Below are 15,797 nucleotides of genomic sequence, written 5' to 3'. Positions count from 1 at the left end.
TTTTATGTGATGATTTTATTGAAGAAGAATCGCAAGTTTTATTAAGATGTCCTCCTTATGATGATTTTAGAGACCATGTTGAAACTGCTGAAACTTTTAATGATTTAATGCTTAAGATAACAACCAAGAGTTAGAGTGTTTATTCACAGATGTAAATATAAGGTAGATTCATGGTATACCGCCATCTTGGATTGTACAATCACAGAACAAAATCGGTCTAGTTATTTGCCTAGATCTGCAAATTTGGAGACAGATTTGCAAGTCAATGGTTAGAATGTGTTTTCTACTTGAATAAAAATTGTTAATTAATTGTATTATACAAAATATTTTAACAAATATCAATTTTTGGGGTTTAAAAATCATTTTTTCAAACGAGCCATTTAAGGGGAGATAACTTCTTTTAGTAGAAAATTTATACTGGGCTAATAGGGAAATTTTTTATTTTTACTTGTAGCAAGAAAACAAGCTCCGTGACACCATGTATCTTTATATTTTCTTAAAACATATAATTAAACCTTTCTTCTCAAAATTTATTTCAAAATTCTATCTCATAGAATATTTGTTATGCACACTAATGTGTTTTTTCATGAACAAACTAACCAAATTTTGGCAATTTTCAACGACTCATAGCTTGAAAAATAGCACGGTGACCCATACTTTTTAATAAATTTTTGAAAAGAGCATAGTAAAATCTTCATTTTTGGAAATTATAAAAAAAATCTGGCTCAAAAAATATACTTGTGATCTACCTTTACGACGACATATACATTTAAAATCAACAAATACTGATTGTACTACAGTTGTTTAAAGATGAAACACTTTGAATTGCGTTTTTCATATATACTGTTCATCACGCCTTTACGCCAAATCCTTTGGGTGTATAATGATTGATCCTTTTGTCTTGGAAAACATGAGATATTTATTTGTTGTAATTGGCTTTATCATAGCTTTCAGTAACTGCGAATACTCTTATTCCGGTGTATTGTTTACATTGTTATAATTATTCTGTTAGTTGTTTTTGTGCCTTAAACCGATCTTTTGAGTAAAGCAAATGGGTACTGATTTTTTTACAGTTTGATGTTATGTTGTGCTGCTAAACTCTTATCCTATGATAGTAGCAAGGATGAGTAAACATGTTGACTCCTCACCATATTATGTATGTGTCTGTAGTGGTTGCTGTTTGTTTGTGTCAACAGTCTTGTTTTCGTAAACTGTTTAGTCATACATTTGTTGGTTGATTTTCTCGTTTGAATTGTTTCACATTTTTCATGACAGGTTTTTTTTTATAGCAGATTATACTGTATAGGGTTTTCACATTGTTAAACACCGTACTGTTGCCTATAATTTCTTATATCCACTTCATTTGAACTCTTGTTTGATAGTTGTATCATTGGCAATCATACCACATCTTCAAAGTTTTATATCCCAGTTTTATTAATGTATTGAATCAATGCAAAACACAAAAAACTACACATTTTAATGAACTTTAATATAGTAATAGTATCACAGACTTAATTCAAAATCACAATTATAAAATCTTAGAACAACAATAAATTTAAATATACAACACAAAACCTAAATTTTAGTATTTACAAATATAATTAAAATTTTACTTTTTTAGTGGTATATATATATATATATATATGTAGAAGAGATTTGCAGTTTAAGTCCATAATTCTTTGAAATCCATAAATATTGCAGGACATCCTAATAAAAAAGGCATGACAAAGATTATTTTGATCCCCAAAAAAGTTTCGGGTTTAAAAAAAATACAGTATATAATAAGTTTACAATTTGTACAGTTTTATGATTATGGTATAGTTCTACAATAAATATACTAGCAATATAACATATCCATTGTTAAAATGGGTTCCACTCTTATATTTTACCGAACATCTCTTTACAAAACTTCACTCAGCTTAACATTTTAATTTATTTTATCTACAAAAAGTCCAGTGATGAAGATAGTATTGGTCTTAAAATCTTAAAATGTAAGTTATGCAGATACATGAACAAATGTATTTTTTACATTTAAAGTCCTTTGTCTGTCATGTAACTGCTCAGTAGTTAAATGTAATAACTTCACTTTCATCTGCAATGGGTCTAGTTCCTAGTTAAAATGAAAGACAAAAGAGAACATATATATATACTATGCATTATATCGTTTACCAATATTAATAGTCCTAATTGTAAAAAAACTAATTGCCCATACATCATTACAGTTCACTAAATAGTCTCAATGATATTGGTTATTTTTCGAAGACTCACAGTGAGGTGTCCAATAACATCCCAACAAAAAATAACTTTCGAGTTGATCTGATTTGTTTTCGGTAAACGGTAACCGAGTTACTAACAACATAAACATATAGATGTCTCTGTTATATGTATCTGCTTACAACAACGTTCTTGGAAGAATACAAATTTGCTGAATCTAGCAAAATTACACGACGAAATGAATTTGCAAATTAAACTTGACGAACAAATTTCAATTAGTGCCTTTATACACGGGTACTTTAAAAATAACAATCTGAGTTTTTTGAAAATAAATATGATAATAAAATTCACATTTTGTGGATGTTTCTTATTTTACCTAAATCTTACCTTTCTCTTTTCCTTCATTTATGTATGATACCTCTTGTTTAGTTCGTCCTGCTATGTCCTCTATTGAAGCATTTTCGTTTCCGACCAGGTAGTATGTCCCAAGTGTTCCATATCCACGTAATTCAATCTTTCCCCTTTCTTCCAGGGAATATCCTTTGCCTTTCAATGCTCTGTAGAAAGTACATTTTTTATTGTTGAGAGTTTTATTGTTCAAACAGACACACATACATATATCATATCTAATTTGTTCTCTAATCGTGAGAGCTTTATTGCATATGTAAATTACAGTGTTTATCAAACGCCTTTTTGTCTCTAAAATAAATTCCAGCCAATTACAATAAAGTTAAATTCTCACATATTTGCAAACCGCAGACTATGTAAAGAACAGTCAATTTGTAATTTCTTTTGTAAATGCAACATTAAAAGAGAAATTACCTGTATGTAGATGGAGTGATGTGGATCTTTCCTGGTTCACCATGACTTTCCATTTTAGAAGCAACAACAGCAGTTTCACCGAGAACTATATATCTTGGAATCTTTGTTCCAAACACGCCACCGACAACAGAACCTGTGTGTACCCCAATTCTAATCTGAAAACATATTTCAATGTATAACAAGTGTGGACACAGATGAGTGTGGATAGTTTTTTTGGATGGGTGACAGTGTCTTATGACAAAAGGGAGTTCTATGTTTTCTTATATGGTGGTTTTGCACGATGACAACCAACCTGATCACTAGGAGTATTGTTTTTTAAATATTTAGTTTTTATTCAATATATAATTATTCAAATCTCCAAGCCAGTATTTGACTACTGGACAATTGGTTTTTTTTATGAAATGTTGCCACAAAATAGGTGAAACAGGACTGTTTACTCTTCCGTATCACATGAGTTTGTATTGGACTCACACTTTTTATTTGCATCCTTGGTATTCTCTTTCTCTTTTCAATACAAATTTACATTAACAAAACAGTCACGTCTGATATTGATGAAATGTTTCAAGTGCCGACAGTCAACTGGACATCAAAGCAAACTATTTACGACTGACCTTAACCTCAATTAACTATTATACAAAACACTTTTCACCACTTTCTAGTGAAATGACGTTACCTGAACATTTTCACCATTGACTGGCGAGGCCACTTCTTGTGATGTGAACATCATTCCTAGAGCTGTGTTAGCTATTCTTTCTGCATGGTTGTGTACTTTGTCTGGTACACCAGAGACAACAAAATAAGCATCACCAATCGATTCAACCTAACAAGAAAAGACAATAAGGCTTACAATACAAATCAACAAGTATTTGTTATTGTTGAAACAAAAAGATTCAACAATCAGAATTAGAAAAGAAAACTATAAACTATTTAAAAAATATAATTAAAGAAGCTGGTGGAAATGTTAAACAAATACGCTCATTTAGATTTATCGGCAACTTTCTTTACTATTTTGAATGAAATGGTATGTTGTTAAATTTTATTATCATCTCAATGCATCTGTCAATTCTATTAAATAAAGTTAACATCATAGTGACTTATTTACCCTGTAAGTATCGTGAATCTTAGTGATTTATTTACCCTGTAAGTATCGTGAATCTTAGTGATTTATTTACCCTGTAAGTATCGTGAATCTTAGTGACTCTATCGAATCTGGAATACAGACAGTTGATGAAATTGACAATTTCGATGGGTTTAGAACTTCCAACAATCTGTAGGAAATGTACAATATCACAGAACAATGCTGTCACATCAGGATAATAATCTGAAATAAATAAAGTCATGTTCATTTATTGTAGGATGACAGAATCCATCATTTCAGAACTTTTAGTCTGCATTATTAAATGTTGAATATTGACAGTTTTAAGCGCTTTAACACAAGAAACAGGAATGCTTACTCTGCCAGAGCTTTAGAACGTCCGTTAAGTCAGTCCGACTAGATCCCTACATGTTCGTCATTGTCATACCAGCATATAGATCTCACATAAAAGCCTTTTTCATTCTGGCATAGATCACACGTGTTCGCTTTTGTCATTCTGGCAGAGATCACACGTATCCGCCATTTTCCATTCTGGCATAGTTCTCATGTATCCGTCTTGGTCATTCTAGCATAGTTCACACGTGTTCGCTTTTGAAATTCTAGCATAAATCACACATGAATAAACTCATCATAGATACCAGGATTGAAATTCTATGTATTCGCCAGACGCGCGTCTTGTCTACAAAAGACTCATCAGTGAGTCTGGCGCTCGAATAAATAAAATTAAAAGAGCCAGATAAAGAACGAAGTTAATAAGCCTTTGTAATTCACATATATATCACAAAATGTCCGTGTCTATCATTTTGTCATTTTGCAGGTTTTGTTATGTTCAAGGCATTTGTCACTAAATATATCTATGGAATCCGAAGACAAGATAAGTGATTGTTGACCATCAGAAAATGCGTCCCGGTATCCCATCGATGCTATTATCCGTGTGGAATGTTGTTTGCATGATCACGTACTTGTATAATTGACTCCTGTATAGAATTTTATATTTAATGGAAAAGCATATTATTTTCAACCACTTTTGTTGAGCATATAAAACAAAATTTCAGCCAATACTGATAAAACAAAATTTCAGCCAATACTGAACTTCACCGCAAGTCTTAGGCAATAGTTTCATCGCACTTCATCGTAATAAAGAAAAAGCAATTCAGCGTCAAACCATAGCACCTCAGCGTGACCATTGCGGTTCGGAGTACCCTCACGGTTCAGAGTCCTACAGATATAAACAGTTGATACAATATACCGGTATGCTGAGTCCACTTACTTACCAAAACGTTTCATTCAACTGAACACACACGCCATGTTGAACACTATAAAATACATACCTCCTTTTGGCATTTGACCTTGGCTAAGTATCGCTGCCGAGTGTCTCGGTAGAAACGAGCTGTACAAGGATTGGTTTCTTTGTTTCTCGTTGTTTAGTTCTTTCATCAGGATATTCCACTTTTCGTTGGAATCCGTCTTTTTGTCATCTATACGTTGACTTAGAGAACCCAATGCATCGGTATTATCATTGAATGAGAATGAATTTGTGTAGTTTTGTCCCGTTCCAATTCTGTCAACATAAAATAAGACAAAATGAAAATTTAATGTTGCATTACCATCATACATTGTATATAAGTTTTTAAACAAAACTTTGTCATTAGTAATTCCAATAAAGTTTATTCATTAGTCAAACTTGTGTTTTGCTCGTTGTGGAAGGTCATACCTTTATTTTTTCACATACGTGTCCCTTGGTCTTAGTGGATAGTTGTAAAATCGAGCATATCACAACTCCTTATTATTGATAAGACATAAAACAGACCTTCTTGTCTTGATGTTCTTTTCCTATCATTGACGTTTTCTTCTTCTTTATTTCAGAACAGAAAAAAAGTAAATATTTCTTGATGATGATAAACAAAAATATATATCAACAGTTACTTGTCTCTCCATTTTCGTTCACTTATATCTTTATAGAAAGATGTATCATTGTCTGATACAAAATTTAGAGACAAGTACACGTGAATATAAAATGATACTGACCTGTATGCCAAGTCTGTCAAGAGGAAATCCCTGGTAGCGTCCCACATTGGTATATCAGCCAAACGCATTTCTCTTTCCTCCAGGTCGTACCAACATCTTATGGTGGGAGTGCAAATAAAGAAATAGTAGCCTCTATCACGAAGCAGATACATCTGACCTGGAAATAAAAGGGATTCTTGGGAATTTATTTTAATTACACTTATACTTATTAAGATTTACGTATCAAGATATTACCATAAGTCGCATTTTTATTTTTTTTAAATACTAAATTGGTTTGAAAATGTTTGTTGAAAGAATAACAATATTTGTAACGGCAAATAGTTTAATAGATATATTTTGATTTCTTATGAAGCTGAAGGAATTTTGAATAACTTGTTTAGCATCAGGCGGATTTTTTTTATTAGTTTATCGGTACTTTTACCATGAAAACTTGTCAGTGTCTTTGTTTGTTTCCCATTCAGACAACCATATAATTTGTATCATTGCCTTTATCTTATTTATTCTTCGGCCAGCTTTGCCTATATATGGACATGGAATATATGATGCATCGTATGTCTATAATGTTAAGTATCATCATTTGCAGCAATGTATTTGTATTGTATTTTGATCTGGTTCTTTCTATTCTTTAAGTTATGAGAACGATGACGTGAAATTTAGCTGTTTTCTTTGAAGAACTTTATTTCGGTGTGATTTCTTGGTCTCCTTAAAATTACCTTTGAGTGACAAAAGTGGACGTTTTTTCCAATCTTTTACCAACTTATCTCTCTTGAATTCCAATACAAATGGACACATGATAAACTTCTTAACGTTTTCATATGTGAAGTCTGTGTGCCTGGGGTAGAGTAGACTGAAGAACAACTGTACTTCTGCTGTCCGACTACTTCTGATTAATGGCATCATCTGCTGAATCTTGATTCCAGACTGGATGACTTTCATTTCCTCATTCAAAATCAGATGGTATGGAAAGACTTCAATGAACATTCTAGGGTTGATGAAATTTTGTTCCGGGTAATTTGGAACAAAGCCTCTACTTAACAATGTAATACGTGCGATCGCCCGCCATTTTGCCTTGGCACTGCGGAATTTAGCCAGTGGTAACGCTTCCTCTCCAAATTCTCTTCTGATTTGATCTAGTTTTTCTTTGACAGCATCCACATCCTATGTAAACATAATTTGCTTCTTAATACATATGAGAAAAGATTTTTGTGTGCAACAAGTCAAATTTGTCATGATTATCATCGTTTCGTGATGCTGATCATGACGCTGCAGTGTTCGTATTAGAAGGGATAACTGTTTAACTGTAAATAATTAGCGTGTTATTCTAGTACTTTGTTTTTCAATTCATAATATTCAAAAAAAAATATGATTTTTACTACTTTAAAAGTTTGACCATACTTCACTGCAAACCTGCTGGAAAAAGATGGTACAAGGAAAAAATAATATTTAGGCTAAAAAAGCAACAGAAACAATAGTTTTGTAATGGTTATTAAGTACCTCCTTATGTATTTGTCTTTCTCCATGTTTCTTAGTTTGCGCAACAAATGTTGGTGTTAAATCGTCCGGCGTTTCTGCAATCCTTTTTGCTACAATGTTGAATATCACGTGCTCACGATGTCCGTACTCATCGGCCACTGACTCGTTTGATATGGAAATTATGGTAATGGAGAGTTCCATCTTATATAAAACTTTGGCTACTTCCGTGATAAAACCTAGAAAATATATTCAGGTTATTTATTCAGAATGTGTTTGGGTTAAGAAAACGACAGGTGCATAAGTGCACAGATGTAAACAAAATATATACCGTTACTGAATAGAAACATTAAATTATTAGGGGGGATAGGTCCCTTTACGTATTCAAGTACTTATACATCATTGCCATTTTTGTTTAGGGGTATCAGCTTTCCTGATGAGGTAGACCCATAAAGTGCTTCGGTAGCCACATATGTAGATTTGTATTCATAGAACCACACTTGGTAAGATATTTTGTTTTGTTTTGAAGCATCATTTCATCACTGAACGGTTGAGATAATGTCATTTTTCCATGCCGTTTTTATTTTGGGTAAAAATTAACGACGTTCACATGGAAAACGGTCAAACAATAACATTTTGTTAATAAAACAAACCTTTCATTTTAATGTTTTATGCCTTTAAATCGTCACTTATATAGATAATAAAGCGAACATTCCCCGTCTTCATTTTCATTTTTACGTCTAGCTAAAATATTCAAACCCTATTTAAATTCTAATATATAAATAAGCGATTGAATAAAACACTGAGCACCACTAAAACGTTCTAAAACACACGAAGATATAATAGTGTGGTTACAATATATGTAAGAGAAAACGGGTACTAGTATTCGGCATTCACCACAGAAATATTACACTATTTGCCTCACCTCTGACCAATGGGTGGTACCCTTACACTATTTGCCTCACCTCTGACCAATGGATGGTATCCAGGTCTATGTGAAAAGAAATGAAGTATCATTCTATCAGACACCGAGTCTTCATCACAATGGAAGGAAGGTGCTATTACATCCTGATAATCATCCCTCAGATAGTTCTGTATGGAATCCAAATTCTGCACAAATTCCAGGATATTACCTCCCAGAAGTCGAATTAATTCATCATACCCAAATCGTGTGAAGTAATGTAAAATGTATTCGCCAATCAAAACTAAGAATGCTTCTCGTTTGAAATCTACAAAATCAATGTTTCAACTTTTATAATATTCAGAACAATTGCAAAAAAAACCTGAACATAGGATAAAACATTTAGATAAGGAATTCTAAAATATTAATAATATGATGTATTTTGCTACTGCATTACATATCGAGGATAAAAAAAAAACATTTACAGTTAAACATGTGCCCATGCATGAATGCCATCTACATGTGTATATATTGCGAAGTAACCATAACAAATGTCAATTTTGAGGCAAGCCTAGATTTTCAATTTCTTATAAATTAAAACAGCACGTGTCCAGACCATTTACATCGAAAGTATCAGACTGGAGTTAGAATAAGTTTGTAGTGGAATGTTCCAACAAATCAATACGAAAGTCATTTTTAATTTCAGTCACTACAGCTATGAAACTGACCAATGGCATAGTGGGACTTCTGCTGGTTTTAAAATATGGCTGTCGAAATACAGGCTTTGAAAAATATATGAAACGAAAGGATGGCGTCTTGGTATCTGTCAGTCTATGTTTCAATGTACTGACGAGTTTTTATTTTCTATATATCAGCAATGTGAACGGAATGAAACAAAATAGTTACTTACTGAGATGTGAAACCGACAAATTAATCAATCTTTGTGTCAGCTCATCGTCATGTTGGTCTTTTTCAGAGAAGTTCCCTGAATGGTTTAATCCTTTTCTGCAAAATATTTTTTGAGATGAAAGTTGGTTATTTTAGACTCTGTTCGTTGTTATTTTGCAAACACCAGTCACCACAACATAATGTTAACGTTTTTATAATTGTTTTATATGAAATGTCAAAGCAACATTTCCGTCTTCTGATGATTTTGACATCACTAAATAAACTTACTGTTTTTAAGCCCCACCTACGATAGTAGAGGGGCATTATGTTTTCTGGTCTGTGCGTCCTTCCGTCCGTACGTTCGTCCGTTCGTTCGTCCGTCCGTTTGGCCCGCTTCAGGTTAACGTTTTTGGTCAAGGTAGTTTTTTGATGAAGTTAAAGTCCAATCAACCTGAAACTTAGTACACATGTTCCCCATGATATGATCTTTTTAATTTTTATGCCAAATTAAAGTTTTGAACCCAATTTCACGGTCCACTAAACAAACCAACTTGAAACTTTTTACACGTGTTCTCTATGATATGATCTTTCTTATTTTAATGCCAAATTAAAGTATTGACCCCAATTTCATGGTCCACTGAACAAAGAAAAGGATAGTGCGAAACTCAGGTTAAAGTTTTGGTTAAAGTTTTTGGTCAAGGTAGTTTTTGATGAAGTTGAAGTCCAATCCACTTGAAACTTAGTACACATGTTCCCTATGATATGATCTTTCTAATTTTGATGCCAAATTTAAGAAATTGACCCCAATATATCGGTCCACTGAACATGTAAAATGATAGTGCGAGTGGGACATCCGTGTACTTGTTGGTCATGGTATACTCTTTCCCCCCCTCAATTTTCACCAACTTATCATTTTTATAGTGCCTCTTGATATCTTCTGTTTCTTTTCTACGTATTGGTAACAGTTATTCTTTTTTTAACTATAACATTTTAGATGTGTAAATAAATACGAAGAACATTCACACACCATAATTCGAAGGTGGAAAGACAACAACACAAACAAATGGTACAGGCCAAAGGTCAACCTCATTCAGGGATTTATTTTGCTCTGTGTTCTGGAACCTCAACTCCCCCCTTTTTTTAATTTACTGGATCCGAGCCTGAAGTCACTTACATATAAGCAGAACGGACTTAGTGTCTAATCTACTAAATATAATAGAAGAAGTTTAAAAACTTGCCATATTAACTTGTCATAATTTCAATATGAAGTGTGTAGCTATTAATTATGTGTGCAATCATTTGATTTATTGGAACATGTAAACATCAAAAGACGTATATTTTATCACATAGTCAATATATTCATAATACGAAAAACCAAAACACTGTGGTCTAAGAAAAGCGTATACTGTCCCACCTATATCAACCCAATTACCTTTCCGAATATTGTACACAACATTCGATGGAGCGATATTAAAATTGCATGTTTTAGGAAAATATTATAATTAAATTATAGAAAAAAAAGACGATGACCAAAATCGTTGTTAACAGTACACTGTTCCCTGCAAGACATAAAGTGAACTTCCTGTTGTTCTATGAATGTATTAACTATCTATGAAAACATGTTGTCCTAGGAGAATTAGGAATATTTTAATTTCAGCGCATGTTAATGTCTCAGGAACCTCTTTAGTAAATCTTTTGAATTTCGTTTATAATTAAAAAGTTTTGAGATTTTATTTTGATTTCATATGTTTGGGAAATTCAATCCCAACTTGTCTACGAGTATCTCAGTAGTATTTGAAACTTAGCGCCAGATATACGCATATGTTTTGTGTATAAGACATGTAGCCATCTTTACTTGTTTGGTAGTGTTGTTGTGTTGCAGGGGCGGATCCAGCCATTTTAAAAGGGGGTCCCAACCAAGGACAAAAGAGGGGGGGTCCAAACATATGTTCCCATTCAGATGCATTGATCGTCAAAAAAGGGGGTTCCAACCCCCCCGGAACCCTTCCCCTTGATCCGCCCGTGGCTTGGTGTTACATATACTTCATTATATTTTATTTATGGTTGGACAACGTTGTCACCTGATTAATATGCACATAAGAAAGCCATGGTGATTCTGACATAAATACATTATACACAGAAACCATTATCGCTTAAGAAATCACTCTTACATGATAGAACTCCATGACTGTTGTCCGTGTCGTTCTGTGACAAACTTCTTGATGAATACATTCAGGTGACCAAACTGAAATCAGATAAAAGTGTCACACATAAGATTGATTTTAACTGTCATTCTAGCCTTAGTATGCAGGTTTGATGTCAATCCGACCGAGACGATTAGGCTAAATTGGCGATTTAAAACATCCTAAAAAAAAACAAAAAAATACCCAAATTAAAAGAATCAATGTAAAATAACAAAAATACCGAACTCCGAGGAAAATTCAAAATGGAAAGAGCCGTAATGGAACGGCAAAATCAAAAGCTCAAACACATCAAACGAATGGAGTGTCGAATGGAGTGTCGTATCGCCCTTTAGATCACATTTTATAGCCAAGTAAAAAGAAAAAAAAGAAAGGTCAAATAATAATTTGGTTTAAATTGAGTATTCCTCATATATATATATATATATATATATACTGTCCTATCGGTAATTCTTTTCGTAACAAATAATTGAATTACATTTTTCCTTCTCCTGTCATTGAAAAAAAATCAAACAAAAGTAGCTACAAGAATCCGCATTGAACAGTGATTCTCGTTTCAATATCTTCATCAAAACATTTACTTTACATTTACATAACAAGTCAGGAATATGACAGTTGTTACCCATTCGTTTGATGTGTTTGGACTTTTGATTTTGCCTTTTGATTTTTGATTTTCCTTTTTGAATTTTCCTCGGAGTTCGGTATTTTTGTGTTTTTACTTTTTTCTATCAAGGATTTGTATAGTAAGATAATCTTGTTTCTACACAAATACAACTATTTAAAATGTAAAAATGAGGAAAAAAGGCGACAAAAATACGAATCTTACCATGTTGCTGTTTTGTCCTTTCTCACAAACTGCAGAAACGTTTCAACATATTTGTTTGTATGATCTAGAGTGAAGGCAGAGATAATTCTACTTAACACATTAAATGTACAAATTCTTTATTACAAACTGGAGTGTCCTTAGTAATACCTTTTGTCACCCTCAATTATAGATGGAGATCAATATAACTTTAATGTCCATTTATATTTTATTGTTAAGTTTATACTATTGGAGCAAATAATACATATTTGAGATAATAAACCCGTTGCTATATAAATGTCGTTTACATCACAATAGAGGGGGGAGTGTGAACTGAAGCATTGAATAATGGCGACTCGTTGGAAATAGATTTAACACCCGTCCCTTGGTGATAAGTTGCATATACTTCCAACTTTATAACAATTACGTCCAAATAAACTTTTATTAGAAAAATCATGTATAACATGTTCAGTAAATTGTTTAAAGTTAATATGACCTTACAAACGCCGCTGTTTGTTGTGTTACATTTCAAAGTACATAATGCCTTCATTAACTTTTGTAGTTTGGAATGTAAATTAGATATTGGTTTCCATTTATTGATATGCTGCCTTAGTTTTAATTGAAAATAAATAGTTATACATGGTACATATAAACTGTTAGAGGATATAGTAAATAAACATGGATAAAGGTAGAATTGGGGAACACGTAAATGAGAAGGCAACTAAACGACACAAAAAACATGTATAAATTGTGTAGGACTACCCTTTTCACCAACAGAGAGGTGGCTATACAATAGTCATGGTCTCAAGTATACAAAAGATCTAAATTTAACCAACAACTATACTGGCGCGGCTCCTGCTTTTAGACAGACCGTGACATGAAAAATACCAGCAAAATCTGTCAAGGATTATTCGCTTTATTGGAGTTGATACAGCGAATGTTTTTTTAAAAGCAATCATTATACATGTACATGTACGATCGTTTAAGTGCACAGGAAATATTTTTCGGTAAAACCATTCCTCGATCAGATTCGCTCGAAACGATTGTTTCTTCATTTCTTCGAAGGAGAAAGTTATGAAAAGGCATGGTCTTGTATCCTATTTAACAAAGGCATGTGTTTATTTATTCATGATGTTAACCCAAATGTCATTATAATATGAAAAAACTTTTATTAAAATTGAGAGTGGAAACGGAGAATGTGTCAAAGAGACAACTTGGCAACCCGGTCAAAGGGCAGATAGGCCTTCAGCACAGGTGCATTATGTTTGCTGCGCATTACCATTACATTTACGTGCAAAAATCATTAAGAGATGCGCCCTTCATTCCAGCGAGAAAATTCCGTACCCGGAGTCGGGCTTCGGCAGCTGCCCTAAACAAAGTACATAAAAATTGTGTGCATCTTTGGTTTTTGTGACATTTTTCATTTGACGCATCAAATTCTGAAAAAAATCAAAGTAAACCGTCGAAGCTATCATCAAACGGTCATTTGGACTTAAATACAGTATTGTTCTTAAGTAAGTTTACACAATCAATGTAATGTTTCGTGAATTCTGATAATTCAATGAGTCCAATAGTCATGTAATATAGTGGAAATATTTACCCCCGACATTTTTTTCACCATATTTTTTTTATCTTAAATTGTTCGTAGAAATTATGTGGAAAAAACATGGTTTTCATGTACTTGCCTAGCCTAAAAATTATTAATTAATCTATCAAATTGAATGTACTTGTAACCGTACATTGTACTCATGGTACTCGATCACTAAATAGTGTTAGTGTAAACAAGTATTATAAACCACACCTGAATCACCTACATCAATCTCACACAGTTGTACAAATTCTGTGAAATTGTGGATTAAATCATGTGTCATGGCACCTAAGTTACATATATAGCCCCACTGCTGACAGCTTTATTTAAAATGGTGCATACAACCATGCCTCATAGGAATACTAAGCCCAAAAGACTTTTTACAGTTTTATCAAATACACACAGTCCTTTAATCTACTGCTAGCTTGTTTAATCTTTATTTTGTTCATACATTGCATATAATAGGAGTGCATATTGTAAGACTAGTACAGAACGAATATACAAATACGAAAGTTTTATTTTGATTCGGTTCACATATAACAATACAAACATAAGCTCATGAGAGCTTTTTACCGAAATCAATAACATATAAATAACATTAAAACACACAACATGGACAACATGCACATAAGATATTATATATAAACAGCAAATTATTTCAAATGCATAGAAACAGCACAGGCATGTTGTAATACGAGGGGGGAAAGCTTATCTACATGCAGAACCACAGAATTTTTAATCTTCAATTAAGAAAAAATCAGTTATGAAATGTTCCGAAGAGTAGCAGCTGCAAATTTAAAACTTCTCTAACCTAACTGTTAAGTGTTTACATGTGGAATATCCAGTATACTACTATATCTGAAAAGAAAGAAAAGTTTACAATCGTTGACATTTAAAGGGGCACTAGCTGTCAATTTCGTGGTCACCGATATGACTCAAATTCTCATATTTCATTTATATATATAAATATATATTTTATAAATATATATAATATAAATATAATAAATAAATATATTTTATTGGCACAAACACAATTACAATAATTAACAATGGGCCATACAACTGGTATACAAATAGTACTAATGCATAGAATATCAATAGGCATATTTCGAACAATATCATCGAACGATATCAATATCATCAACAATAAATGGTTAAGAAAATATATCAATTACATAGTTGGTCAAACATAATAAGTATTGAAAATAATGACAATATTAATATGTAATATTATGAACAATGATTATGAATTAGACATATTGACAATTTTATAAAGTTTGTTCTGCTTTACGCAGGTTCAAACTGTCTGAGATGAAAGAGGAAGTTAATTTTAGGATTGTGTATGAATTATTATTTAATAAAAAGATTATATTATTTTCATGTTTTTGAAATTTTGTAGGATCAACGATTATATTTGAAACTTTATGGTAAAATATGTCCCTTTTAGTTGAGTATTTTTCACAATGTAAAAGAAAATGTTTTTTATTTTCAATTTGACCAGAATTACATACAGAGTAGTATCTCTTATAACAATGTAAAACATTTCTGCGGATCCAATCAGTTATCAAATGATTGACCTTTGTTTCACTTTCATTTTTGATATCCTTTTCCTTTAAATAACCATTACACGTACAATGACTACAATGCATGCGTTGTCAATCTCTAGATAGGGTTTAAATGGAAGTGTATATGAATACGGATTTATGAGGTCGAATTATTCACTTGCAAGTGAATAATTAATTATCAATGTGTCTTAGCCTAACTTGACAAAATTGTACCATTTTGGC

The 15,797-nt window shown here is 32.5% G+C and overlaps 1 protein-coding gene across 2 annotated transcripts; it reads right to left on the bottom strand.

Moving 5' to 3' along the window:
- Positions 1 to 1,648: 1,648 nt before the first annotated feature.
- Positions 1,649 to 12,824, bottom strand: LOC134712672 (guanylate cyclase soluble subunit beta-2-like). 2 transcript variants are annotated; one of them, XM_063574429.1, is made up of 13 exons: positions 12,447 to 12,824; positions 11,591 to 11,664; positions 9,442 to 9,536; positions 8,596 to 8,859; positions 7,655 to 7,869; positions 6,874 to 7,318; positions 6,161 to 6,317; positions 5,464 to 5,693; positions 4,209 to 4,357; positions 3,710 to 3,856; positions 3,037 to 3,191; positions 2,602 to 2,771; positions 1,649 to 2,110 (listed from the first exon to the last, which is right to left on the bottom strand). In XM_063574429.1, exons 1-13 carry the CDS (start codon positions 12,447 to 12,449, stop codon positions 2,061 to 2,063), a joined length of 2,154 nt encoding a protein of 717 aa, XP_063430499.1. In that variant the 5' UTR covers positions 12,450 to 12,824; the 3' UTR covers positions 1,649 to 2,060. The 2 variants fall into 2 exon arrangements, with proteins under 2 accessions (XP_063430499.1, XP_063430500.1); XM_063574430.1 differs by lacking the exons at positions 8,596 to 8,859; positions 9,442 to 9,536; positions 11,591 to 11,664; positions 12,447 to 12,824 and adding an exon at positions 8,556 to 8,571.
- Positions 12,825 to 15,797: the final 2,973 nt, after the last annotated feature.

Source organism: Mytilus trossulus, chromosome 3 (assembly GCF_036588685.1).
Source record: "Mytilus trossulus isolate FHL-02 chromosome 3, PNRI_Mtr1.1.1.hap1, whole genome shotgun sequence".
NCBI classification, from domain to species: Eukaryota; Metazoa; Mollusca; class Bivalvia; order Mytilida; family Mytilidae; genus Mytilus; species Mytilus trossulus.
This window is presented reverse-complemented; position numbering and strand designations above follow the sequence as displayed.